The sequence below is a fragment of the Rhinolophus sinicus genome, linkage group LG15 (assembly GCF_036562045.2).
Source record: "Rhinolophus sinicus isolate RSC01 linkage group LG15, ASM3656204v1, whole genome shotgun sequence".
Classification (NCBI taxonomy): Eukaryota; Metazoa; Chordata; class Mammalia; order Chiroptera; family Rhinolophidae; genus Rhinolophus; species Rhinolophus sinicus.
This window is the reverse complement of record NC_133764.1, coordinates 15,029,620-15,054,902: the sequence shown is the minus strand read 5'-3', so window position 1 is coordinate 15,054,902 and position 25,283 is coordinate 15,029,620. Positions and strand designations below refer to the sequence as shown.

Sequence of the window (25,283 nt, the reverse complement as noted above, 5' to 3'; positions counted from 1 at the left end):
CATGTGAGCAGCTGAGTGATGAGTGATGTCATCCACAATTAAACTGCTTTCCCCCCCACACCTCTTAGAGAAAGCTGCTAAAAATACACCTGGAGTCCAGGACCCCTCTGCTTTGCCTCTAATAACCGTCAGCAACCAGAGACTGCACTGCGCTTGACAGAAGTGGATCATTTATAAAACATTAGCATTTCTCGTTCTGACATTTCCCTTCCATATTACAGGACTTACTAAGTCTTTTTTAAAAAATTTAATAAAGTGCTTGGACTCTTGATTTTCCCACTGAGGGCTATACTGTCTAAAGTTGGAAATGAAATGAACAACCAGACAACATCCTCAGGTTCTAAGGGAGAACCAAGCCTGGGTACCAGCTTGGGTAGGAGCAGAAAGCCATCAGAGAACAACTGCAGGCTAAAGACGATTTGTTCTGCCCTCACCCGATTCCCATGAGTGCCCATCTTAAGCCATATACAGAGGTGGCTTTGTCCAGAACCTGACAACGTAGCCCTCCTCTCTCTCTGGGAACTTTCTCCTTTTTCTGAGACCAGAGAGGCAGGTGCAGCCTCCAGATCCTGTCTACTGCTGTCTGGGTCGGTCCCTGGACTCCTGGAAACTCCTCAGGGGCTGACAGTTTCTTTCCAGCCACCCTCAAGCCCCCAAGAATCAACAGCTCAGCCGCTGTTGGTGAGGCCCTTGGGAACAGGCGAGCTAGCCTGCTCCAGGGAGAGTCACAGAGATGGTGCCGACCCAGGACCGCCAGTGTGGAAAGTGAGTCATGTTCTCTGCGGGTGAGGGAAGAACCACGGAATGGAGAATGTGTGTGTGTGTGTGTGTGTGTGTGTGTGTGTGCACATGCAGCCCAGTGAATCAGCATGCCCCTGCCCCATAAAGCTCCTCCTGCCAACAAACATACTGTGTTCTCAGAGCTGTGCCCTGCCAGGCTCGCCCACCCTACAAAAGCCTGGGATCTGCCACTCCTTTAGGAATGCGGGGTTAGGAAATGAGAAACAGGATTCTTGTCCAAGATAAAATTTTTATTATTTTTCTCTCTTTAATTGATTCAGTGTTTCTTGCTCCTCACACACATCCTCTCTGGTGGGGAATTCAGGTTTGTGCAAAGCGTAAAGGAGATTGTGCCTCCCCAGGCCCCAGCCAGTAGCATGGCCAACCTGGACGGGAGCCCCTGTGCCCTATCTGGGCTGGCCTGCTCCATTCCCTGCACATCCCCGCTCCTGACCCCTGAGTCTGGCCCACTGACCGCTGCCCATCCCTGGGCATCTTCAGAAGGGCCAAGAGGGATGGGGCCTCCATAATGCAGAAGTGCCTGAGATGGTTCTTGAAATGCCCTCATTGTTCCCCTTCTGCTAAGGCCACCGGATACTTTCCCTCCTGCCACCCTACCCAGGGCCCTTGCTAGGACACCTATCAAAGAGCCTCAAGAAAAAATTCTGCAGCTGAGCCGTAATGGAGGCCTGGGATCACGCCCAGAGTCTCCCTGGCCTGTCCAGACTGCCGCTGGCAAACGCTAGGCTGACGACATTGCCCAACCTGTTGAACTAACACTGTGAAGGCTGCCTCACCCAATGGCCGAAGAAACCCAAAGCTCCTTCCTTCCCCTTCTCCATCTAGCCTGTCCCCAGGACCTGGCTCCATGAGGTCCAACATGATGCTTCTCACTTCTCACCCTGATGCCAACAGCTACTATGGTGGGGGTGATGGTGTTCCCAGGCAGCAATGGGCTTATGCTGCGTATAAAAACGAGGTGATGCTCTAACTATCTAAGAATATTGGTCCCCTGAAGTGATTCTTGCTGCCTCCCCTTCTCCCTGAACCTCCCCATAACCATTTGCCCCAGGCCCCTGGCGAGCCCAGGTTGCAGAGGGATGATTGCTGCAGGTTGGGATCCTAGACAAAAATTCTCTAACTCTTTTCTTGCTAGAAATCACCAATACAATCCTTAGCTCAGCAGATATAGTTTTCTGTATAGTTTATAAACATGGTAAGACATACAGTTTGGTAAGGGAGTGGGGCGGGGACCTGTGCCTTTGTGTACGTATATATTTATACATATATATATGTAGAGTGTGTGTGTGTATATATATAAGAGGACATAGTTATAAAACTGCACCTCCTGGGAGAGCCTCGTTGCACATGATGAAGTTCTGAATTTCAGCCTCTGATGATCTTTCCTTTGGTAATTGGTTCTTGGAGCCCAGGGTCTGGGCTGGGTCTGCCAGGGTTGCCTGAGACATCAGTAATGAGAGGTGTCACCCTGAGGGAGGTACTGAAGGTGGCAAACTGTTGGATTCAGGGCAAGTTGACAAAGTGGCCTCAGGCAAAAGCCAAAAGGCTGCCTGCATATGTGCTCCCAGACAGCTAGTCGACCCAGCCTTTTGGGGTGAGCCTCGTCTGTTCCTCTGAGTACTGCTTCCTCCAAAAATGATGGAGGCGCTTCAAACCTCTCCAAATGACCAGGATTCCACAGAGCCAGGCGCCTGTGGGGCACTGTCCCATCGTTGTTTATGAAGGATTCACTTTGCGAGTGTCAACCGCCTTGCTGGATGGCTGCTGTCCATGGCTGCTCGGCAGGGGCTGGCTGGGGCTGCGGGGTGAGGTGTGCTAATCCCCTCCCACTTGGGGCTGTACACTTTGGGTTTATAATCCACCGGGCAGGGCCTAGACAGCAGCCGAAGCCTTTACCAGCCTCTGCCTGAAACCCAGCAGATCCTCCACTGGTAAAAAAAAAAAAAGAAGAGAAATTCTGTTCCTTGGTGGACATGTGGCAATGCTGGGCGCTGCTGCCCTGGGTCCTCAGCGGAGTGTGACCGCCAGCCCAAGCATCCAGACCAGAATGGAGGCCGCCAGAGAACTGCCTGAGGAGGCCTGCTGCACCCCACTGGGGGCAAGGATGGGGGTCCTGCGGGCACACTTGCCCTTCCTCTTGGGCCGTGCTGTGGGCATGATACCAAAGCTGAACTTGTGCTGGTAGTCAGGGGCGTAGTCCTGCAGCTCCTGGGCCTGCTTCCCGGCCCCCGCCTTCCAGACCTGCTTGTGATTCCTATGGCTGGTGCAGTTCTTGCCTGGCTTCCGGGAGCCTATCCGGGAGCCAGGCAGATGGCCATGCGAGTGGCCCTTGTCCCTGGCGGGGCCACGGGGTGGATGGTGTTCCTTGCGGGCAGCCCTGTCGGTGGTGGTGAGCGTGTGTGACTTGATCTGGTGCGGGGACGCTGGCCCCGAGCAGTTCCTGAAGTCCTCGGCACTCAGCAGCTTCAGGTCCTGGCCCTGCCGCGGCTCGGGGGACACGCAGGGCACAGCAGAGCTGGAGCCACGGAACCTCCGAAGCCATTCCCACAGGGAGCGCGCCCGGCAGCCACAGTCCCAGGCATTCCCGTTGAGGCGGAGGAATTCCAGGGCCCCCAGGGGCGCCAGGCAGTCTCCCTGCAGCTCGGAGAGACTGTTGTTGAAGAGGAAGAGGGTGGTGAGCCGGTGGAGATCGTGGAACGCCTTGTGGTGGACCCACTGCAGCTGGTTCTCGTGCAGCAGCAGCCGGTCCAGGTTCACCAGCCCCCGGAAGGTGTCCTGGCCCAGGCTCCACAGCTTGTTGCCGTGGAGAAACAGGTGGCTGAGGTTGACCAGGTCCACAAAGATGTCATCCTGCAGGTACTCAATGTGGTTGTCCTGCAGGAAAAGGTACTGCAGGCTGTGCAGGCCACTGAAGATGCCCTCAGGCAGGGAGCTGAGCCCACACTTATACAGGTAGAGGGAGTGGAGCTTCACCAGGCCTTGGAAGGTCTCCGGCGCCAGCGTCCGCAGCTGCCGGTTGTCGCCGAGGTCCAGCTCCTCCAGGTGCACGAAGCCCTCGAAGGTATTGGGGTGGATGAAGGTGATATTGTTGGAGTAGATCCACAGGGTCACCATCGCGGGGCTGAAGTGGCCCTGCTGCAGGACGCTGATGCGGTTGTTCTGCAGGAAGATCCGCTCGCTGTCCTCCGGGATGCCCTCGGGGATGGCGGCGAAGTTGTGCGCCTGGCAGCTGACCGTCATGGGTGCCGGATAGCACACGCAGTCCCGCGGGCAGCCGCCGCCCAGCGGCAGCTCCCCGGCCAGCAGCAGCAGCAGAAGTTCCACACAGCACCCTGGTGGGGAGAGAGCACAGCCAGGTCAGGGGCTGCCCAGGAGGCGGGAGATAGAGACGTGCAGAGACTGCACGGGACCCTCCTAGACCAGCTGGGGCTCTGTTTTGTCTGCTCCCCTCAGTTGTCTGGGATGGTGGTCCCCTTAGGGCTTGGCTCTTGATAGGAGGAAGGCAGGGGTCAGACCCAAGCCAGGCCACCATCTAGCTCTCCACACGCTGGCACCCCACCTCTACTGGGGGTTCAATCCCCAGCCTGGGCTGTGAGGTAAGCTTGGAGTGAAGGCTCTGATTCCCCCTAGTACGCCCTAGCCATTCCCCCAAGTACGCTCCCAAACACCCCAGTCTCACCCCCTCAGGCTCTGTCAGCCCTGCTGGGTGGGGGTCACAAAGCAGCTAGTTCTGAGTCCTGTCCCAGCTCTGTCACTTACTCACAGTTATCTGTGTAAATAGTGGTGCAGACACCTACCCAAGTCAGTATCTCATATGGGGTCCAGAGTCTCTTTATTTAAATTATTCTCCCAAACAAGAGAGGCATGCATGCATGACAGCAAAGTTCATCTCAAAAGATGTCTCATTTACAGTGCCTCCCATGTCCTCAAATATGTGACACCCCTCTGTGCCTCAGTTTCCTCATTTCTAAATAGTAATCACTGTCCCTCACTGAGCTGTGATGTACTGAGAGGACACAGGTGTTCAAAGGACTGGGGGAGGCACCAGCGCTGATGGGCTCTGGGGCCCATGAAGGCCCCAGACGCCCCCATTCAGGCCCACCTCTGGCTTCTCCCCTTCCCACCCCCATTCAGGCCCACCTGTAGTCCCTCCCCTCTCCCCACCCTCATTCAGGCCCACCTCTGGCTTCTCCCCTCTCCCCACCCCCATTCAGGCCCACCTCTGGCTTCTCCCCTCTCCCCACCTCACTGGCTCGAGCTCCCAGGCTGTGGCTGCAAACCAGGCCTTGCCTTGTGATTGTCCCGAGCATTTCCTCTGTAGCTTCCCTCTAATTGGGCATTAATTAGGCATTCGTTAATGGATCCTTAAAATAATTTATTTTCGGATGTGTCCAGCCTGTGGTCAGATAATAGCCCCATGCTCATTATCGGAGCAGCCTCATTATGGACGACAGTCATTACCTGCCTTTTTCCAGGGTCGCAGCTGCCCCTGGTGGCCTGGCAGGCGCGCCGGTGCTGGGGGGACAGGCTCCAGGCTCGTCACTGCCCGAGTTGGCCTCCTGCCCTTCCCTTCCAGCTTGGCCAGCCAGGCTTCTCACGAGAGCTGGGGGCCATAGGGCAGCTCAGCCGATTCTTCCTGCTGCCAGCTGTGCCCAGAGTGTGCAGCATGAGAGAACCAACCCTCCTAGCCGCTCTCCAGCCAGCCCTGTTCCCAGCCTCACGATGGCTGCCTAGCCAGGCTCCCAGGTCTGCCGCTGCCCCAGCTGCCTGCCCAGGCTCAGGCCGGCCTAGCCACAACTGCCACCCCCCTCGTTTCTGGCAGAAACAGTATTGTAAATAAGTGACAGCTCCCAGCTGTTGGAAGTTATGGGCTCCCAGAGAGTGGCAGCTGTTTCCCGTCCCCTTGTAATCACCCCGCTTCGACCTAACGTTTCCAACACATAAAAATCATCGCACGTAATTTGGTTTTTGCATAATTGGGTTCGGTTGCAATCTCAGAGCAATTATGACCTCAGTGTTGGTGGTGGTGGCAGTGCAGCTGTGGGGACCCTTTCTGGGCCAGGCCATGCTCTATGCAGCCTCTGCAGTGCCTTTAGTCATGACCACTGGACAGCCTGCAACCTGCAGGCCAGGTACAAGGCTGGTGCCTCCTCGGCCTGTTTCGCTGTCTGTGTCTGTAATGTGAGTAGATGACCACCATGCCACCTTTTCTTCCCACGTGGAGGCTTGGATCTGACCTCCAGCCCCTCACTGCCCACCTGAACCTGGCCTAGGGACCCCAGCCCCACAGGGGGAGGCAGGAGTATGAGGGAATAGGAGCCTGGATCCCAAAACCCAGCTGATTCTTGGAGAGCCTGCAGGGCTGCCTTGAACCTCTAACACCCAGGGCTGGGAGGAGGGCCCAACCCATATTAGCCACACCTTCCAGAGCCCGGACACTGCCTTCCCCCTCACTCAGCTCCACTCCTCACCCCTGCCCAGGCTGCTGTCTTCCAGGAACTCTGCCCCAGGGAGGCAGCCTCCACCTGGCCACTCTGAGGGAGCCCAGGGTCCCCTCCTAGCTCAAAGGAGTTCATGGTGCTCTCTGTGCTGAAGAGTCAGGGCCATGGCCACAAATCTGTGCTTGTGGGACACCTCTAGGGTCCTGCAAAGACAAAGGCATTTCCTTCCCTTAAGTGTGGCAGCAGTGAGATGCTCACCGCTCACCATGGGGATGGGGGTAAGCTGGGGCAAGCTCAGCACTAATGCCACTTGACAATGACTTTTGTACAGCTTATGGAGTTGACAAAGCTCTTCTGTTCTTGCCCTTCTGATCCTCAGAACTACCCTGTGGGTGGGGAGTGAAGGGTTCACCTGTCCCGACCTGGGGCAGGGGCAGACAACAGAGCCGGCTGTCGTGGCTTTGTCTTCTTAAGGCTCTGGGATGAGGTTCTCTGAAATGATCCCCAGAGAAGCTGGGGTGTGGCGGGGGGGGGCACAGACAGCCACATCCTTCCCTCAGACAGGTGCTTCCAGGGGTGGTTGGGGCACAGGGGAAACCAGGTGAAGACCCTGTTTGGGTGAAAAAGCCAACTGCCTAAAGATCTAGGTATGAGCTTAGCAGCTGGCAAGTGAACACACTTCGGCAGGTGGGAGGGGTCAGACAACAGGGGATGGGGTGAAGGCGGAACCCGGTCCAGGAACTACCATCCCCTTCTTATGACAGGGGCCCAGAAGGAGGCAGGGAGTCCAACCAATGCTTAGCGCTGCTCTCCATCCTTCAGTGCTACCCAGATGCCAGGGGACCCATGCCACGGAAGCTGCCCACTCCCACGGGGCACTGGGGTGAGTCTCAACTGAGTCTGCTTCTCCACCCTGGAAATTGGTCCCATCTTCAAGGCCCTGGACCAGCCCTTCCAGCCAACCCCACCTACGTCTGGCACCCCCCGCCTGAGCCAACAGTGCCCTGGCCCTAGAGTGTCACCCTGCCCAGTTCCTGGCACTGCATTGCCAAGACTCCTGTGCCCCCTCCAGGAGGCCCATGGGAACCCCGACCCACTGATTGCTGATTAATGCACAAGGAGGCCAGTGCCTTTGCTGTGCATTTTAAGATTGCAAGTTAGCAGGGATTCAAATCTCCGTGGAGGAGCCTTGCATCCCCTCCCATCAGCCTCCTCGACTCCCTCCTGGCTGGGACAGGGGTTGCTCTGCCTGAGGGGGCTGAAGAAAGCAAGGCTGGGCCTCCCCCACTCTCTGGCTTACCTTAGGCTCTACTCCTCCTCCTTCCCCAGGGACATGCACCCAATTGACTGTTCTGCTCAGCTGCTCCCAAATCTGGCCTCCCACGTATCTGAGTTCACCTGCATCTCTGCAGCCTCATTCATTCCTTCCTCCATTCAACACTTGTTGCCTGAGTCCTGGAGTGTCCAGGGTGCCAGGGCAGGAAGGGGCCCAGGATGAACTGAGCGGTCCTCGTGAACTAGCAGATAGGGGGGTTTCACAATACTGGGCAGTCTGTCTAGGTGCTGGGCCCAAAGTAGGTACCTAGGGGTGTGGTGGGGGAAGGGAGGAAGCTCAGGGAAGGATCCTGCTGCCCCTGTGCCACCTCTTTCATGAAGCCCTCTGCTCCCCTGCCAGCATAGAAGATGCACAGAAGTGGAGAGCAGGTATTGTTTTCATGTCCTCCTTCCTGCAAATCCCCAAACCCCTCACCTGCTGGGCAGGGACCTGAGGGGTCAGGAGTGAGTGTCCTGAGCATGGGCAGGCATGTAATCCAGTCCACTCAGCAGCCCATTCATTGGATGTGTTTATGAATAGTCCCATGGGGGCTGGACCTGGCAGCATGGGTGGGAAGGGCATTCAAGGCAGAGGAAATGTATGTGCAAAGCCACTGGGGTAGGGAAGCAGGTGGCAGGCCCCCACCGTACTGCAGCCCCTCCCTCTCAGCCCCTAAGTAGCCAGAGCTGCTAAAGAGGCTGTAATACCATCTCAGTTGGAGGGAGGATCCCAGGACTGGGGAGGCCAGAGAGCTCCCCACTGGGACCAGCACTGACAAGGGCCCTGCCCCAGTCCCAGGCTAGATGACCAATGTGGCAGGGGCCCTACCTCTTCCCCACCCCTGGCAGCAGGAAGGGAACTAAGCAAGGAGAACCCAGCCCTCAGCCTGTGCCAGGTTCTTTCCATGGAATCCTTACAACACCTTCGTGGGTGCTGTGCCATTTCATGGGAAAGGACATGAGGCACACAGAGGGAAGTGGCTGGCCAAGGCCACACAGCTGGTGAGCCAGACAGTGGAGCAGGCCTCACCCAACTGACTCTGAATCCAGGACCTCCACGCAGCATGGAGCAGGCAGGGCAGCCTCATCTGGCGGCTGGTCAGCCCTCCCTGGCCCCAAGGTCTCGGGCTTCCTCCTGACCTGAGTCTGATACCAGGTGGCCCCAAAGGGGGGTCCTCCTCTCTACACCTGCACAGGGGCAGCCCTGACGGATTGGCATCCCCATGGGCGCCTGGGTCGGTCCACGGAGCTCCCTTGGGCTCAGAGACTGGTCAGCTGTGTGGTCAATTCTTCTGGCTCTGCAGCCCACCCTCCCCCTGAAAAGGGCAGAGCTCCCCTTCGCCCCAGCCTTGCCAGATGCTCCTCTCTAAGCCAATCGATGCTAACCGAATGGCTCTGCTGGTCAGATAATGGCCTCAGGCCAGGCCGCCTGTGCTCCAAGAGCTACTGGCGCCTCAGGCCACTTGGCACTGTCCCTCTGTGCTGCACCCAAGTACAGGCCACTTCCTAGTGGGCATCCCCACCTCCTCAGCCTGGCCCAGCCCTGGAGACAAGGAAGCCAGCCAGGGCAGAGCTGGACTTCCCTCCTTGGCACCCACTGCTGGACATGGGGGGTTGGGCAGGGCAGCCAGTGTTTCCCTGTCCCACAGCACAGGGTAGTGGGATGAGCACAGGCTTAGAAGCCAGAGAGGCCTGGGTCCGTCCCATGTCCTTTGCTTATGTGAGCCTCATTTTTCCTCACCTGTAAAATGGGTATAATCCTTTAAAGTTGCAGCCTGGCCTACTCTGTCTGTAGATGCCTATATCTACCTGTTTCCTCCATATCTCCATCTGTCAAAGTCAATCTGTCCAAAGCTGAGCTGCTGCTCTCCCCCCCACAAGCCTCCTCCATCTCAGGAGAAGGCAGTTCCTTCATTCTGGATGCTCAGGCCAAGAACCTCCGAGTCATATCGACTCCTCTCTCTCCCTCTCTCACCTTACACCCAATCTGCCAGAAATCCTGTCAGCTCAACCTCAGAACTTACCCAGAATCCATCTGTTTCTCCCCACCACCAACTCGATCTGGGTCTGGGCCACCATCATCTCTCCCGTGGACCAGCACAATCACCTCCTGAGTGGTCCCCATACTCCCACCTCTACCCCAACATCTCTGCTAACACAGCAGTAAAAGCGTGAGTCAGAGCATGTGGCCCCTCTATGGCCGCCATCACACTCAATTAGCCCTTACCTTACCTCCAAGTCCTTATCATGGCCCAGAAGCCCTCTGCCCCAGGCTGCTGCCTCTCCTCCTTCTCTCCCCCTCGCTGCCTCTCCTAGCCTCATTCTTCTCCTTGCTGTTCTCTCACAGGAGAGGCCTCTAGCCCCGTGCCTATGCTGTTGTTTCCTCTGCCTGGAGCACTTCCCAGGATATCTGCAGAGCTCCTCACCTCACCATTCTGGTCTCTCACCACCTCCCCTTCCCCAGAATTTTAAATGGGCTCCTTCTCTGTTTGCTTTTCCCCATTACATTCAGCCTCTTCTAACAAATGATATCATTTATTTATGTCTCTTATTTTCTGTCTCCTGCCAGAACAGTGATTTTTGTCTGGTGTGTTTCCTGCTGTACCTCCAGGGCCTAGAATAGTGCCTGGCACACAGTAGGTACTCAAGAAGAAAACCCTTGGGCCTGGCTCATAGTAGGTGCTCCATAAACATAGTGGTTCTTATTAGTACTGAGGCCTCCAGGGTCAGAGCAGATTCAGGATGGCTCCCTCCAGAGGTCCCCTAGGCCATCACAGAGGTGACAGACAGTGAGGGAGGACGTGCACCAGGCCTGCCTGAGGTCGGAAAGGGGGATGGGTGACCAGTGAAGGTTTGCCTGGGACTCAGGGCATTCACAAGACGCAGGCGTTGTGTCAAAACTGGAAGTCCCAAACAAACCAGGACAAGTTAGTCACCCTAGCTGGGGGCCAGGACTGTGTCCCCAACCCCGCAAAAGAAAAAAAAAAAATCTCTGGGCATAGGAGGAGGGGACAAACAGGCAGGCATAAATGAAGCATATGAAGCTTCATAAATGAAGCATATGAAGCATAAATGTTCTCCAGACACCAGCACCTCAGGCCCAGTGCCTGCAGCCTGCATGCAGTTCTGGGCTCAGACGGAGGCTGTCTATGCGCGTACACGTGCATCTCTGTGTGTTTATCTATGTGTGTGCACATGCCATGTGCACGCATGCATGCATGGATCTGAGTACACACGTGGGCATATGTAAGCACAGATCTGTCTCTGAAGGCCATCAAGGGGGCTAGCAGCCGGGCCCTTTCTTGTTGCAGCATCCCCGAGTTCCATCCTCGAGGGGGCAGGGCCCTCTTCTGAAGAGAGGTGCACCACCCCTGGCCTGTGGTGTCCCTGTCTTATCTCAGTGCTCACTCTGGCTTTGCCTTTAGCTCCCACTCTCCTCCTGACATGCTAAATTATGTACCCACTCCAGTCCCTTCAGCACACCAGGTTCTCTCTCAGCTGGCAAGTGGGCAGCCCCTTATTGGAATAACATTTTAGCTTTCATCTGCTGTGCCCAGTCTCCTGAGCAGGCCCAGCTGGGAACACCAGGTTAATTGGGCTGCCAAGCTCTCAGGGGGTCTTGTTGGATCAACCTCTGGTGCCTATCGTGTCTACCACCTCCTCACTGCAGGGGGTCCCTGTGTAGGGAGGGGTGGGGTGGGAGGCTAGCTCGGGCAGCTCTGTACCACAACTGCCTGGGCTTCCGAACAGCCCAGAGGGAGCACATTTCAGCTGGGCCACCTCGGGCAGGTCACTGACCCTCCAAGCCTTCAGTTTCTTAGTCTAGAATTGGGGTCAGGGCACCTGCCTTACTGGATATTGGAAGGAGGCAGTGAGGCTGTGCCCCTGAACTGCTAGCCCAGGGGGGCTACAAGGAGGGGCTCCCCAAGGGTGATGATTTGTTTTTCTGTTACTGTTATCAACGGGGGCTGCTACCCACCCCCTTTGAGGTCTCCCAACCCCCAGGGACTCTGGCTTTCGCCCCACTCACCCTGGTGCTCCAACCTAAGCAGCTTGGCAGAAGGACCTGAGAGATTAGACTCTGAGGTGGGGCTCAACCCCAAATTCAAGTTCCCTGCCAGGCCTCAGCTGCCCCCAGGGAACAGCAGATGGGGACAGGGTTCCCCTATATTGTCCTTTCTCCCAGTCCATCCATCCCCATCTGGAGCTGCCAGCTGTCTGCAGAAAGCTCAGGGCATGTGGACTCTATCTTCACCTTGTGAAGCCTCCACCATGAGGCTCATCCAATGTGTTCCCTGTTACCCAAATTTGCTCTTCGGTTTGGGGGCCCCAGAAATTGGGTTATGGCACCCCAGACTCCAAGACTGAGAGCCAAGGGCCTCTAGAGCCAGCTCTTCCTAGGAGGTTTTGAGAAGGCTCTGGGCCCCACCTCGTCCTTCCTCCCAAACCACAGCAAAGAGTGGACCCACCAGCAATTGAAACCACAGGTATCTTAGGTGTGTTCAGTGGGGCAGGGAAACCTCTGTGGGGGTGGGACTGTCTTCAGGGGCAAGTGTCCATTGAGATGCATGCCAGGGGGCTCCACCAAATCCTGACAGCCCTCGCATTGGGCGACACAAAACAGGAGCTGAAACCCAACCTTTGATAAGCAGGTCCAGAAGTCCCCACCAGAAGCGCCTGCTCCTAGTCCCTGGAATAGCCAGCCCTTTCTTGTTGTCATTGAAAGGCATTCAGAACTCACATCTGGGTGTTGATCACCCTGTTCTGAACCTGTCTCCCAGCTCCTTCATTCATGCGAGAAACAGCTCCATACTTGGTGCTGCAATAGTAAGCGACACGGCTCCTTCCTTCATGGAACTTACATTCTGGGGGTGGGGGCAGGGGGGAATGATTAAACAGAAGATACCAGACAAGTTCAAACTGACAAAGGGTGATAGGTGCTGGGGACACAAAGTGGGGTTAAGATTGAGGCGGAAGGACTGACGTTAGTTTGTGTGCTTATGGAGGGCCACCCTGAGCAGTGACACCTGAGCTGAAACCTAAAGGATACGATAACAGCTTTCTAGGCAGCGGGAACAGCAGGTGCAAAGGCCCTGGGACAGAGCTGAACTTGGTGTGGAAGAGGAAGAGGGGCAGGAGATGCAGTCAGAAATGCAAGAGGCAGGCCTTCCAGGGCCTTAAAAGCCTCAATAAAGAGTTTGGATCTAATTCTGGGTGTAGCAAGAAGCCACTGAAGAGCCTGAAGTAGGAGCGACAACATTGGGTTTGGGGGACTGCTACTGGAGCATGGGTTGAGGGGGAGCAAGAGGTCGAGGCAGGGAGGGCTGTGGTTATTATCTGTGAGAAATGTGGGTGACCTGGAGGGGGTAGGGACCACGGAGACAGATGTGGGGCAGAGGACAGATTGAGAAATGTCTGGGATATAGAACTGACAGGACACACAGATAAACCAGTGTGAGGGAGGGGGAATGGGAGGTCCACGGGGTGGCTCTGAGAGGATGAGGGTACAGGGAGACTGAAGGAGCCTCAGCAAGCAGGCACAGGGGCCAACAAGAGCTCTGGGGAGCCTTATAGAGATGTTTACTTGGTGGCAGCTGAATGTACAAAACCAGAGCCCAGAGGCGAGTCACACACTGGGGAATCATTGTCATAGAGATGGTATTTCAATTCATGGGAATGGATGAGGTCACCCATGAGAGTCGAGAGAGAAGAAAGAAGATTGAGGCCTCTGGCAACACAACAATTCTGAAGGAATGTGAAGGAGAAGGAATGGCCAAGGAGATCAGAGGGAAGCCAGGAAGTGTGATGTGCAGAAGCCAAGAGTGCTTCAAAAAGGAAGGAGGAATCAGCCCTGATGAGGGCTGCTGAGAGTTTACATGAGGGCAGAGAAGTATCCCGTTGATTTGGCACCATGGAGGTAATTGGTGATGCTGGAAAGTTCGTTTCAGGTAAAAAGGTGGGGGCAGAAGTCACCGATTGGTGAAGAGTGAATGGGAGAAGGTATTATGCTAAGTGAAGTAAGTCAGACAGAGAAAGATAAATACCCTATGATTTTACCTATAGGTGGAATCTAAAAAACCAAAATAAATGAACAAACAAAACAGGAACAAACTCATAGATACAGAAAACAAACTAATGGTTGCCAGCTGGGAGGAGGGCTGGGGGGATGGGTGGGAAAGGTGAAGAGGATTAAGAAGTACAAATTGCCAGCTACAAAATCAGTCACAGGGATGTAAAGTACAGCACAGGGAATATAGTCAATAATACTGTAATAACTGTTTGGTGCCAGATGGGTACTAGACTTACCGTGGTGATCACTTCATAAAGTTATAAACGTCTAATCACTATGTTGTACACCTGAAACTAATATAATATTATATGTCAACTACAATTGAAAAATAAATTTTTTTTTAAATGTAAAAAAAAAAAAAGTGAATGGGATATGAAGAAAAGGAAACAGCACTGTTATCCGTCAGGACGGGCTATGGTATGCTGATGGGTATGTGACCCCAGAGTCCCAATGGCTGACAACAAAGGCTGGTTTCTCGTGCAGGCAGGACAGCTGAGGCTCTGCTCAGGGACCTGGGGGGAGAGCACATCCTCCACCCAGAATGCTGCCAGCTACACATGACATGGCCAGCTACTTACTGGCTCTTATAGCTTTTGTTGCACGAGACACGTGTCACTCCTGCTCATGTTTCACTGGTCAAAGTCAGTCACGTGGCCCAGCCTGTCCTCAATGGGATAGGGAAGAAAACTCCCAGGGGAGTCAGGGAGCAGCACTGGTGGGTACCCAAAGGCTACTCGTCCAGGAAGCTTGGCTGTGAAGGGGGCACAGAGTCTGGGGAGGTTGTTCATTTTTAAAGATGGCAGAAACTAGAGTCTGTTTGCATGCTCATGAGCATGATTCAGGAGGAAAAAGAGAGAAAAGAAAACAAACAACAACAACAACAACAAAAAAAAAAACACCTGATGCAGTAGGAGTGAGAGGGCCAAAGACCCTGAGATCCAGAGCTCCCGAAGGCACACCTCCCGAGCTGTCACAGAAGGGAATGCAGCGAGTGCAGATGAGAGGGTGGAGCTGGCCCCTGAGAGCTCCTGTTTCCTCCATGAGTGAAGGTAGGGAAGAGGGTGAGAGTTTGTAGAGAGAGAAGACGAGTGCATCAGGCATTCCGAGTGCTGGGAAATCAAGCTACCCTAGCCACAGGAGAGGTTTGTGGGGACCAGGAAGTAGGTGTTCACAAACACAGGTCTCCAGGGCCCACTGCTCCGGCCTCTGCCCTCTTGCTGGATGGTTAGACTTATCTGGCCCCTCCAATTAAGTCTGCTCATGTCGCTCCCCTAATGCTGACAGGGCATTAGCTCAGCCAATATTTACTCCACCCCTTCCTCTGGGCCAGGCACCATGCCGGGAGGGCTCTGGGGACAAAAGACCCAGTTTCTGGCTTCCAAGGGCTGACAGTCTTCCCCAGATGACTTCAGGATTGTATGTTGTGGACATCTGTCTTTTTTTTTTTTTTTTTTTTTTTAACCTAGCCACTAAACCCTCTTCCTGTATTTTGGGAGATCTCCCAATTTATGTAAGTGAGCCTTTCCCTCCCTGTCAAACCTAGAAAGGTCAAGCCCTCACTTTCGAAACCTCCTTTGCAGCGTGGGCAAAACCCACAGCCTGGACTCAACCACTCCACACACCTACCCCAGACACAGAACGAGGAGTTAGTGATGCAAATAAGCAGGGACCCAGCAGGATCTATGCTTTCAAGGATGGCAGCAGTGGCAAAACCAACAGGGACAGTGGCTGTGGTGGGAACATTGGCCGTGCAAGCGTGGAGGTGTCTTTGTCTTCATTTGGAGCGCTGCTCCTGCCTGGGGAGCCCCCAACCCTCTGGAAAATCTGCGAATTACCAAATATCCTTTAAATAAATCTGCTTTTTGTTTAGTCAAGGCTGGTGTCCATTGTTTGCAAATAAGAGTCCTTACTAATGTGAGGTCCCCTCCAGCTGAGCATGGCGTCCGAGCCCATCATGGTCTGGCCCTGTTCCCCCCCATTTCTATCTACTCTCCCTCACTCATCTCTGCTCAGGGGCTTCTCACTCCTCTTGTCCTGCCTTCTTGAGAGAGCAGCTCCCCAAGTTCCCTCAGCAGGTGATTCAGGAGGCAGGGCTATCAATCAGTGGCCAGACTCAGCCAATGAGACTCTATCCTAAGAGGTGAACCTGAACTTGAAGTAGAGTGATTGGGTTGGAGCTGTTGCACCCAGGTGTGGCCATTCTGAGGATCCAGCCCCAGGAGTTGTTTGTACCAAGTCCCCACCCACCCACCCAGAACCACCCTGTTTCCTGCCCTCCCCAGTGGTGGGCTGTTCAGCTTCTCCTTTGGGGCCCATTTTCTTTCTGCAGAGGTCCCCTCAACACCCTTCTTCCTGGCTATCAGGATCCTTCATTTATCAGGCAGCCATATACTCTAGAGGATCTGGGCTTCTGCCCAGCCCAGGGAATGTGTCTTCACTCCACTGTCAGTGATTGGTTTAGACAGGAGCATGTGACTCCATTCTAACTAATGAGACACAAAGATGGTCTGCTGAGCCACCATATTTTGACCATGAGGGGCCCAACCGAAAGGCCAAAGCCAGCTTGGCAAGGACTACAGAGCAAAAAGATGGAGAGAACCTGGATCCATAATGACCTTATTGAGCTAATAAGCCAATCAATCCTGGGATCTGCAAACTCTTTGGTATATGACAAGATAAGCCCTCTTCTTGTTTTACCCATTTTGAGTTGGGTTTTCAACTACATACAGCCCAAATTGTCTTAACACACCTTCCAATGAGTTCCTCTTTTGCTTAGCCAGACTAGATTTCTCTTGCTTGCAACCAAAGAAGTCTAATGTATGTTAGATGGTAACTGCATGACTCAGCTCAGACAGGACCTGCTCCAGGAAGCCTCACCAGATTCCGCCTTCCGTATTAGCACCTCCACCATCCTCAGTGTTCCCTTCTTGTAGCGCTCCCTCCTCTCACAGCACTGCCCACTCCCTTAAAATTACCTGTTTCCACCCTCAGAGATATGGAACTGCTGAAGTGTCCAGTGGGGGCCTGGTACATAGAGCTCATCCATGCATATCTGGTCGATGAGTGAATGAATGAATGAGTGAATGAATGAAGTAGCTGATGTGATTCTAACCAAAAGCAAAGAAACCTGGTGCTTTCGTTAGCTGAGGGGGCCTTATTGCGAGTAAATGTAGTTGTACAATAAGTTTTAGCTGCCAGAGGACCCACTGGACACCTCAGGGGAGACACCTCATGCCTAAGAGAATAAATGAGTTTACCAGGCATTTCAGGCCTCGCCTCCCAGACCCCTCTTTTGACCCCTCTATAGAATCTCTCCTGACTGGCCACTTAAGATGCCCTGTAGGGAATATATCGCTGATATTCTGTGTCTTAAAATAAACAATGGGCTCAGGGATGTTCATTTTCTTACTCTCTATATCTTATACATACATACATTTTGATGTATGCATTTACTATTGAATACAAGAAATAAGTCATGCAAGAAAACCAAAACAAAACCCTGCAGAGTCCATTTGAGGATCTCAGGTCCCAGGCCTTGAATTGCTTCCTCCTCCCTGCTGGTCTGGGCCCTGGACTCTCTGCAGGGACCCACCTATGGTCAGCCACCGGCACATGACAGCCTCTGGCCCGAAGCCAGGGGGCTTTGGCCCAGGTAGCCCTCAGCATGGCATTCCCAATATGGTCCCCAATATCTATTTTCCCCCATAAGGTCACTCTTCATCATTTATTTCAATTTAAAAATAATACTTGCCAATGGTAAAAAAAAAAAAAAGTATAGAAATAAAAAGGAAGAAAAATCACCACAGTCCCATTACCCTTGACAACCATTGACAGTGCCATGCTGTACTTTCTTGTAATACGTCCTCCATTTATGTAGGGATATATAAAATTTAAATAAAAAATTTATTTAAAACAATAAAAATTGGAATTATGCCATATAGGCAGCTTTGTATCTTGTGTTTTCTGCTTAACTTAGAACATTCATTCATTCATTCAGCAGCTCTCCAGGTGCCTGCATCTGAAGGCTCTATACTTAGGCCGCCATGGGCGCCCAGCAGGCAGAGTGACCCCACACTCCAGGAGAGTACAGTCTGATCGGGAAACACTCATCAAATAGCCACAGCGATATAAAATCGCACCTCATAAGGGAGTACAGAGAGAGAGATCCAGGTAGCTGTGAGAACTGTGGGGCTCCTCTGGCCAGTGGGGGTGGGAAAAGTGGGAGTTCAAAGATTGAAAAGGTCTCCACTGGGGCGGGTGGAGATTCTAGGCAGAGGGAACAGCATATGCTAAGGGTCTGAGGCCAGAGGCAACACTCAGTTAAGTAACAAAAGAACGGTATGGTTAACAGGCATGATTTTTAGAGAATGCAGGGTATCCTACTCTATAAACAGACTATAATTTATTTATCTGTGAAATATTTAGATTGTTTCTCATTTTTTTACTATTAACAAATTATCATGGCAAAATTGGTAATATTAGTTGCCTCCCAGGAGAGTTACTGGAAGCTCAGGGACTGACAGGTGAACTTTTGATTTACTACCCTGTGAATGTATCTATCGATTCTTTCATTCTTTTAAGAGTCAGTTAAATTAAAGTTAAATAATATCGGGATGAACATATTTCTGCATAAAGCTTTGTCCAAATTTCTCTTTCCCTAAATCAGAGATTCACTGAGTCAGACTTTTTTTTTTCTTTAAGTGTGTTTTTCCAAGACCCATCAGCTCCAACTCAAGTAGTTGTTTCAATCTAGTTGTGGAGGGCGCAGCTCACAGTGGCCCATGTGGGGATCGAACCGGCAACCTTGTTGTTAAGAGCACAGTGCTCTAACCAACTGAGCTAACTGGCTGCCCCAAGTCAAACTCCTCTTGATGCACAATGACAAGTCACCTTCTGAAAACTTTAGCCCATAAAGCCTTTTTTTTTTTTAGATTTTATTGGGGAAGGGGAACAGGACTTTATTGGGGAACAGTGTGTACTTCCAGGACTTTTTTTTTTTCCAAGTCAAGTTGTTGTCCTTTCAGTCTTAGTTGTGGAGGGCACAGCTCAGCTCCAGGTCCAGTTGCCGTTTTCTAGTTGCAGGGGGCACAGCCCACCATCCCTTGCGGGAGTCGAACCGGCAACCTTGTGGTTGAGAGGACACGCTCCAACCAACTGAGCCATCCGGGAGCTCAGCAGCAGCTCAGCTCAAGGTGCCGTGTTCAATCTTAGTTGCAGGGGACGCTGCCCACCATCCCTTGTGGGACTCGAGGAATTGAACTGGCAACCTTGTGGTTGAGAGCCCACTGGCCCATGTAGGAATGGAACCGGCAGCCTTCGGAGTTAGGAGCATGGAGCTCTAACCGCCTGAGCCACCAGGCCAGCCCCCCCATAAAGTCTTAAGTTCAACACCCAGAAAATCACCAACCGTGGGGACTGTGAGAGACTTGACCTTTTCCCTCTGTTTGTCTTCCCAACTAGACTGTGAGCTGCACAAAAGAGACAAGAGCCACGTGCCTGGTATGAAGAGGAGAGCTCCGGGGTGGAGAAGCGAAGGAGGTCGATGTGTGTTGAATCTCTGCCGTGTGCCAGACCTACCCATCTGGGAGCATCCACATACATTCATGGAATGCTCCCCCCAAAATCTTATTGCAAAGGTATTCACATCCCCATTTTGCTGGTGAGAAAAATAAGGCTCAACAGAGTGTGGTGATTTGCCCGAGATGGTGGAGCCAAGATTCAAACCAAGATGGATCTGGTTTGAACAATGGGAGGAGAGTTCTCTGTCCTTTGAGGCTGCTGCCCCCTCAGAGACCCTCTCCCAACCTCTCCCCATCCAGCACCCAACAGGCAACTCCCCCACCTTCCGTGAACAGTATCCTTGCTCCCTTGCCAATAACTTCATTCCTCTCGCTGTGTTCATTATTTATTTCCTCCTCTTGTGCTTCACACTCATGAGACTGGGAAAATGGACAAGGCAGATGGGGAAGGAAGTGGAAATTCTGTGTAATACCATCGTCTGTATCACAAAACTTGTCTTAAGTGCCAGCCCCAGGGATTTGCTGGAGTTGGTGTGACAGAGGTGGGGCTGAAGGTCACATTAAATTGGACTAGTAACCCCAGGGGGATACTTGAAAGAGGTTGCTAAAGAAAGCCTTTCCGGCAGGAATGCTTGGCAGCTGAGGCAGGGCAGGCAGCTTGCAGGCCAGCGGCGAGGTCAAGCTTTAGCGGGGCTCGGTGGTGACAGGCCTGGGTTCACACGTCCTCCCCCAGAAACCTGAAATCTTGCCTTTTCCCCCCAATAATGAGTTGGTATAAAAATGGATCTTGAATAAAATTGTCTGCAGTTTCCAAATTTCAAACTGCATTAGTCAAAATATATCAAATTTCCATGTACTGACTTACCACCTGCTCAAAATCTGATCCTTTTTTTCAGCTGGAATATATTGAAATATGAATCACCTCCTGAGAGGAAAAAGGGAAAAGAAAGTGGAGGGAAGGCCCTCTCAAAATGTGCCGGTGGGCAAACTGGAATCCTGTGCTCCTTTGGGCCCCCAGACTCCCTCAGCCTCCTCCCGACAAAGGCTCTTTGGTGGCCCAAGCCCCTTGGCCACTTCCCCTTGACACCCAATTTCTAGCTAAAACCCTCATGCCCTGGGCAGCCTATGCCACAACAGTGCAGACAGAACACGATCATTTCAAGTCTGCCGACCTTTTCATAAGCACCTACTATGTGCTGGGCGCTCACTACGACCTCTAATCATATTGCTAAATTCTGACAATGGCTCCTTTGTCCCCATCTATTCACCTCTTAGCAGCACTGGACACAGCTGGCCCTCCGTTCTGGAAACACTTTCTTCACTTCTGAGACGGGGGCTCTGCTGTGTTTTCTCCTGCCTTGCTGGCTGCTCTTCCTCTCTGCTTGATGTCTACACACTTGATTCCCCAGGGCTCAGCCCTGGGACCGTCTCTCTTCCACAACTATACCAACGTCCAGGGCAGCTCACCCAGGCCCAGGTGTTAAATACCATCTCCATGGGGAGGAACATCACATGTGTGTCTTGGTCCTGAATTCCAGACCAGCCCACACAACTGCCCACCTGACATTACCATGTGAACAAACTCAATGCGTCCTGAAGGTGTTTGCCACACAGACTTCCCCTTCTCAGTAAACAACTCGATCCTTTTGGTTGCTCAGACTTTTCTGCAAATGAACTTGGCATTCTCCATTCCTCCCTTTCCTCTAGTCTCTTTCCCTTTAATCCATCAAGACCTATTGGTTCTGCCTTCAAAATAGATCTCAAATCTGTCCATGTCACTCTATCCCCACTGCCCACACCCTGTCCCAGCTGCCATCATCTCTTCCTTGGGCCACTGCAATGGCCCGCTTATCTGGTCTCCCTGCTTTTACTTCAGCCCCATCACCATCAATGGCCCTCACCACAGCCCCAAGGATCTTCAAAAACAGTAAGTGTTATCATGTAGCTTTTCCTGCTTGAAACCTTCCAGTGGCTTCTCATTGCACCAGAATAAAACGCAAACTCCTTACCAATCCACAACGTCCTCATGCCCAGACCCCACCCTCTCCAGCGCCATCCTCTCTCATTCTCCCTGTCACTAGCCCCATGAGCCTTTCTGCTCCTGGACCACCGCAAGCTCATTCTTACCTTGGCAGTTCTCTGCTTTATGGTAAAAATACACTAAACATAAAATTACCATTTTAATCATTTTAAAGCATACAATTCAGTGGCATTTAGTACGTTCACAATGTTTTGCAACCATCACCACTATCTAGTTCTAGAACATTTCCATCATCCCAAAGGAAAACCCATACCCATTAGCACTCACTCCCCATCCTCCCCCCACCCCCCAGTCCCTGACAACCATTAATCTGCTTTCTGTCTCTGTGGAGTTGCCTATTCTGGATATTTCATACAAATGGAAGGATATGATATGTTTGCATTGACTGTTCCTGCATGAACCACTCCGCCCCAGGCCCTCGCACGACCACCTCCTTCTTAGCATTCAAGCCTCAGCTAGAACACCACCTCCCTGACTAAAGCAGAGGCCCCCCCCACCAGCACCAGTCACTCTTGATTACATAAGCACTCTGCTCTATTTCCCTTTTAGCACTTAACACTCCCCGAGAGTACTTGTTTAATTATTTGTTTACATGTTTATTGTCTTTCCCCTTTCTGCTTCTTCCCTGCAGTGTCCCCAGGCCTCAGGACAGTGCCAGGCACCTGGGAGGCGCTCAGCAATTATTTGCAGATCGAATGAGCAAATGCACTGTCGCTGTGATGGAGCCGACTACGCGGCTGAGGAAGGGAGGAAGCAGCAGTGCTGCCAGGGAGTGGAGGAGTCACAGAGGGAAGGCAGCCCCTCCAAGGGTGAGTAGAAGCTCCTCTGGCATTTGCAGGGTGGGGGAGAAGGCAGGGATTGCAAGGGGGAGGAACGGCATGGCCAAAGGCCTGGAGGCATGAGGGGACATGTCCACTTTGGAGTCCTATGCTGTCTTCTCTTCTAGTTTGCAATCTGTCCCCTAATTGTTTCCCCAGACTCCTTCGGAGGGGAGACACAGCATATGTCTGGGAATTGGGTTTGATACAAGATGCGAAGTACTGAGAGGGAAGAAAGGACGGAGTCTGTTTCGTTTGTTTCTTTCCCCCCAGCCTGGTCCTAGCACGTGCTGAACACCCACACAGACACAAAGGAAAACAGACTGGTTCCAAGTTTTCTGATTTTGAGTCATTCTGCAACCACCTTTAAGAGAGATAGGGTTCTCACCTGCTTACTTGCCACATTTCCCCAGGGTGGGGGGGGTCTCCCCAACACCCTGCTGCCCATTTCTGAGCAGTGAGAGGTTGAGAGGTGCCCGGGAAGGGGTGACACACTTTGGGGGGTAGTGGGGCGTTGTTGGTGAAGATGGGCATCCCAAAGACAGAGGGCAGAGGATGAAGCCCTTGCATGGTAGGGACCCTCTGGGGGAGGTTAGGGGTAGTGCACCCTGCTTGCATGCTTTTCCTTTGAGGGAAGAACCCCCTCAGCCCCAGCTGCCTCCTTGCTTGGCCCTGGAGCTCTAGTTTGTGGGAAGAGTGGTAGGAGATGATGGTGCGAAGGCCCCAGCCCTTTGGTTTGGGGTCAGTGGCCTGTTACGAATCTGAGCCCTCCCCACATATCTGAAAATACAGCCGCGCCATTCCACACCCACATGTTGACACCCAAGAAGAACCAGATTGCCATTTATGATCTCCTTTTTAAGGGGGGGAATGATGGTGGCCCAGAAGGACGTGCACATGCCTAAACACCCCGAGCTGGTAGACAAAAATGTGCCAGTCTCTCCATCACCAGGCTGTGTGAAGCAACAGTTTGTCTGGGGACACTTCTACCGCCACCTTACCAACGGGGCATCCAGTATCTCTGTGACTACCTCCACCTGGACCCCCCCCAATCGCGTCTGTCACTTTGCGCTGCACCCAGCCTGAGGCTGGCAGGCCAAGGCCCAAAGGTCTGGAGGGGGATCGACCTGCAAGACTCATAGGAGGGGAAGCTGACGGAGACACCCAGAGACCAGCGCTGCCTCCAGGTGAGGCTGGGGCTGGGTGAGCAACGGAATTCCAGTTCAGAGGCGGATTTGGTTGCGGACGTGGTCAACAACCTCAGTAAAGCTGGAGGGATTCTTTTGTGTTGATCAAACTTGTGGCCAGAAGATAAAATTTTAAAGAGAGAGAGAGAGAGAGAGAGAGAGAGAGGGCAAAGTAGGAGGAGATGATGATGTTTATTATAGACAACGGTCAACTGTGTTTTGAGGATGGGGGGGCCAGAGCTAGGATGGACCTAGGGCCCCCATGGGCCCTCCCTGGCCTTATCTTTCTGGGCTGAGCCACCGGCCCCTCTGGGCACTGGGCTGTCTGTGAGCTTGCATCCTTCATTCCTCCTGATCAAATCAGGCTTGACTGACCCACGCCCTGTGGCTCTCGGAGTCCCGGAGGAGAGGCCCTTCCCCAAAGCTGGGAGGCTCATGAGGGCAAATTCAATTGTGTGCAAGGCAGGAGCCATTAACCTGTCTGTGGACCTAGTCCTGCCCTCTCTCCCCTCGGACGGCTGGGCCTGTCCAGGCTGCTCTGAGGGACCCCAGCCTCCCACCACCCCAAGGGCCCCCTGCTGTGCTCCTGAGCTGTGCCCGTGGCTCCCATGACCCCTGCCTCTAGATCAGAGTGGATTTTGAGCCAAGAAGGAAAACAAATCTGTAGGGTATTTGCTCCCTCTTCAGAGGCAAGCCTGGTTCTTGGCCCTTCCCACCCTTCAAGCTTCTGGGTACAATTTCCCTTGGGCGTCCTAACGGGGAAGCAGCCCTGGAAGCAGGTGGGGCCTCTGAGCTGAGAATTCTGAGGTCTCAGTACCTAGCATGTGGTCTAGAGCTGCGCTGTCCAGTGTAGCAACTGCTACCCAAGAAGTCTTCTGGAGACTGGAAATGTGGCGATTTCAAAGACTTAGTATGAAAAAAGAATGCTTGCTATATTGATTACATGATGGAATGATCATATTTTTGAATATATTGGGTTACATAAAAATATTTTAAAACGAATTTCACCTGTTGCTTTTTTACTTTTTTAAAATGGCTACTAGAAAGTTTAAAGGACACGCAGCTCACATTTCTATTGAACAGAACTGTCTGCAGTGATGGGCATGGGCTCCAGGTGGGGACATCTCCTTGGCCCCATGCCTTTGGGGGAGAGAACAGGAAGAGGGCCAGAGCAGAGCGCTCCACAGGGTGGTGCTGCTTGGAGAAAACCAGTCCCGACACCCCTCAAAGGGCTCCCCCAAATGAACGCAGCTAGAAAACCAGTGATTCCCACACTGAAGGATGCGCCCTGAAAGGTCCTAAAGACACCACTAGGAAGGGGTGTGGCCTGGGGTGGAAGCAGGGGAAGGGCTTCGCTGTCATTCACTCCTTCCTCCAACACAGCACAGCTGGAGCTCCTGTCTGGTGCCAGGTGCAGCACAGGACCTGTGGACGCAGCTGTGGGCAGGACGGACCTGGGGGCTGCCTTCCAGTGGCCCAAGCTCTCATAGGAGCAGCAGGCCCACACATAGCTCCCTGTAGCCCCTGGGGAATAGGGGCAGTGGCAGGGGGAATGCCCAGGAATTTGAGAGCCCCAGGAGGCAGAGAGCTCTGAGTAGACAGCACATAGAACTCAATGGGAGAGTTGGTGTAGCAGGTCCGCAAACTGAAATGCCACAGACCTGAGAAGGGAGACAGGAAGAGAGAAGAGGTGAAAGAAATGAGACAGAAGAAGGAAGAGCTGAGAGAGAGAGAGAGAGAGAGAGAGAGAGAGAGAGAGAGAGAGAGAGAGAGAGAAGCAAGGCATCTATGAGGAGTGTAGGGAGTTCTGGTGCCAGGAACTGACAGGGTTACACTAGGAGAAGGGTCTGAGTGGCTGGTGAAAGGATGGCCAGAATGGGGCCACAGAAGCCAATCGGAGGAATCTGTCTGAGGATGGGAAGGGGGGTGGGGGCAGTAGGGGGCTGCCCAGGGAAACATGCCATCCCTGCAACAGGGAGCCATGGGTGGCACCACATGGGGACAGGCTGGGCGTTTGATGGAGAAGGAAGGAGCTGTCATGGGACTGCTGGGCAGGCTGGGCTTGGGCCACTCTTGTCTCTTCTCTGAGACC

At 53.1% G+C, this 25,283-nt stretch overlaps 1 protein-coding gene and 1 pseudogene across 2 annotated transcripts in view; one reads left to right on the top strand and one right to left on the bottom strand.

Moving 5' to 3' along the window:
• Positions 1–1,010: 1,010 nt before the first annotated feature.
• The window catches only part of RTN4RL1 (reticulon 4 receptor like 1), a 67,754-nt gene continuing 43,481 nt past the window's right edge, over positions 1,011–25,283 (bottom strand). For both annotated transcript variants that reach the window (XM_074319690.1, XM_019755525.2), the window contains exon 2: positions 1,011–4,133. In XM_074319690.1, the coding sequence (XP_074175791.1) occupies positions 2,809–4,133 (1,325 nt within the window). In that variant the 3' untranslated portion in view covers positions 1,011–2,808. The remainder of the gene's footprint in view (positions 4,134–25,283) is intronic.
• On the top strand, positions 21,434–24,513 carry LOC109460276 (small ribosomal subunit protein eS10; annotated as a pseudogene).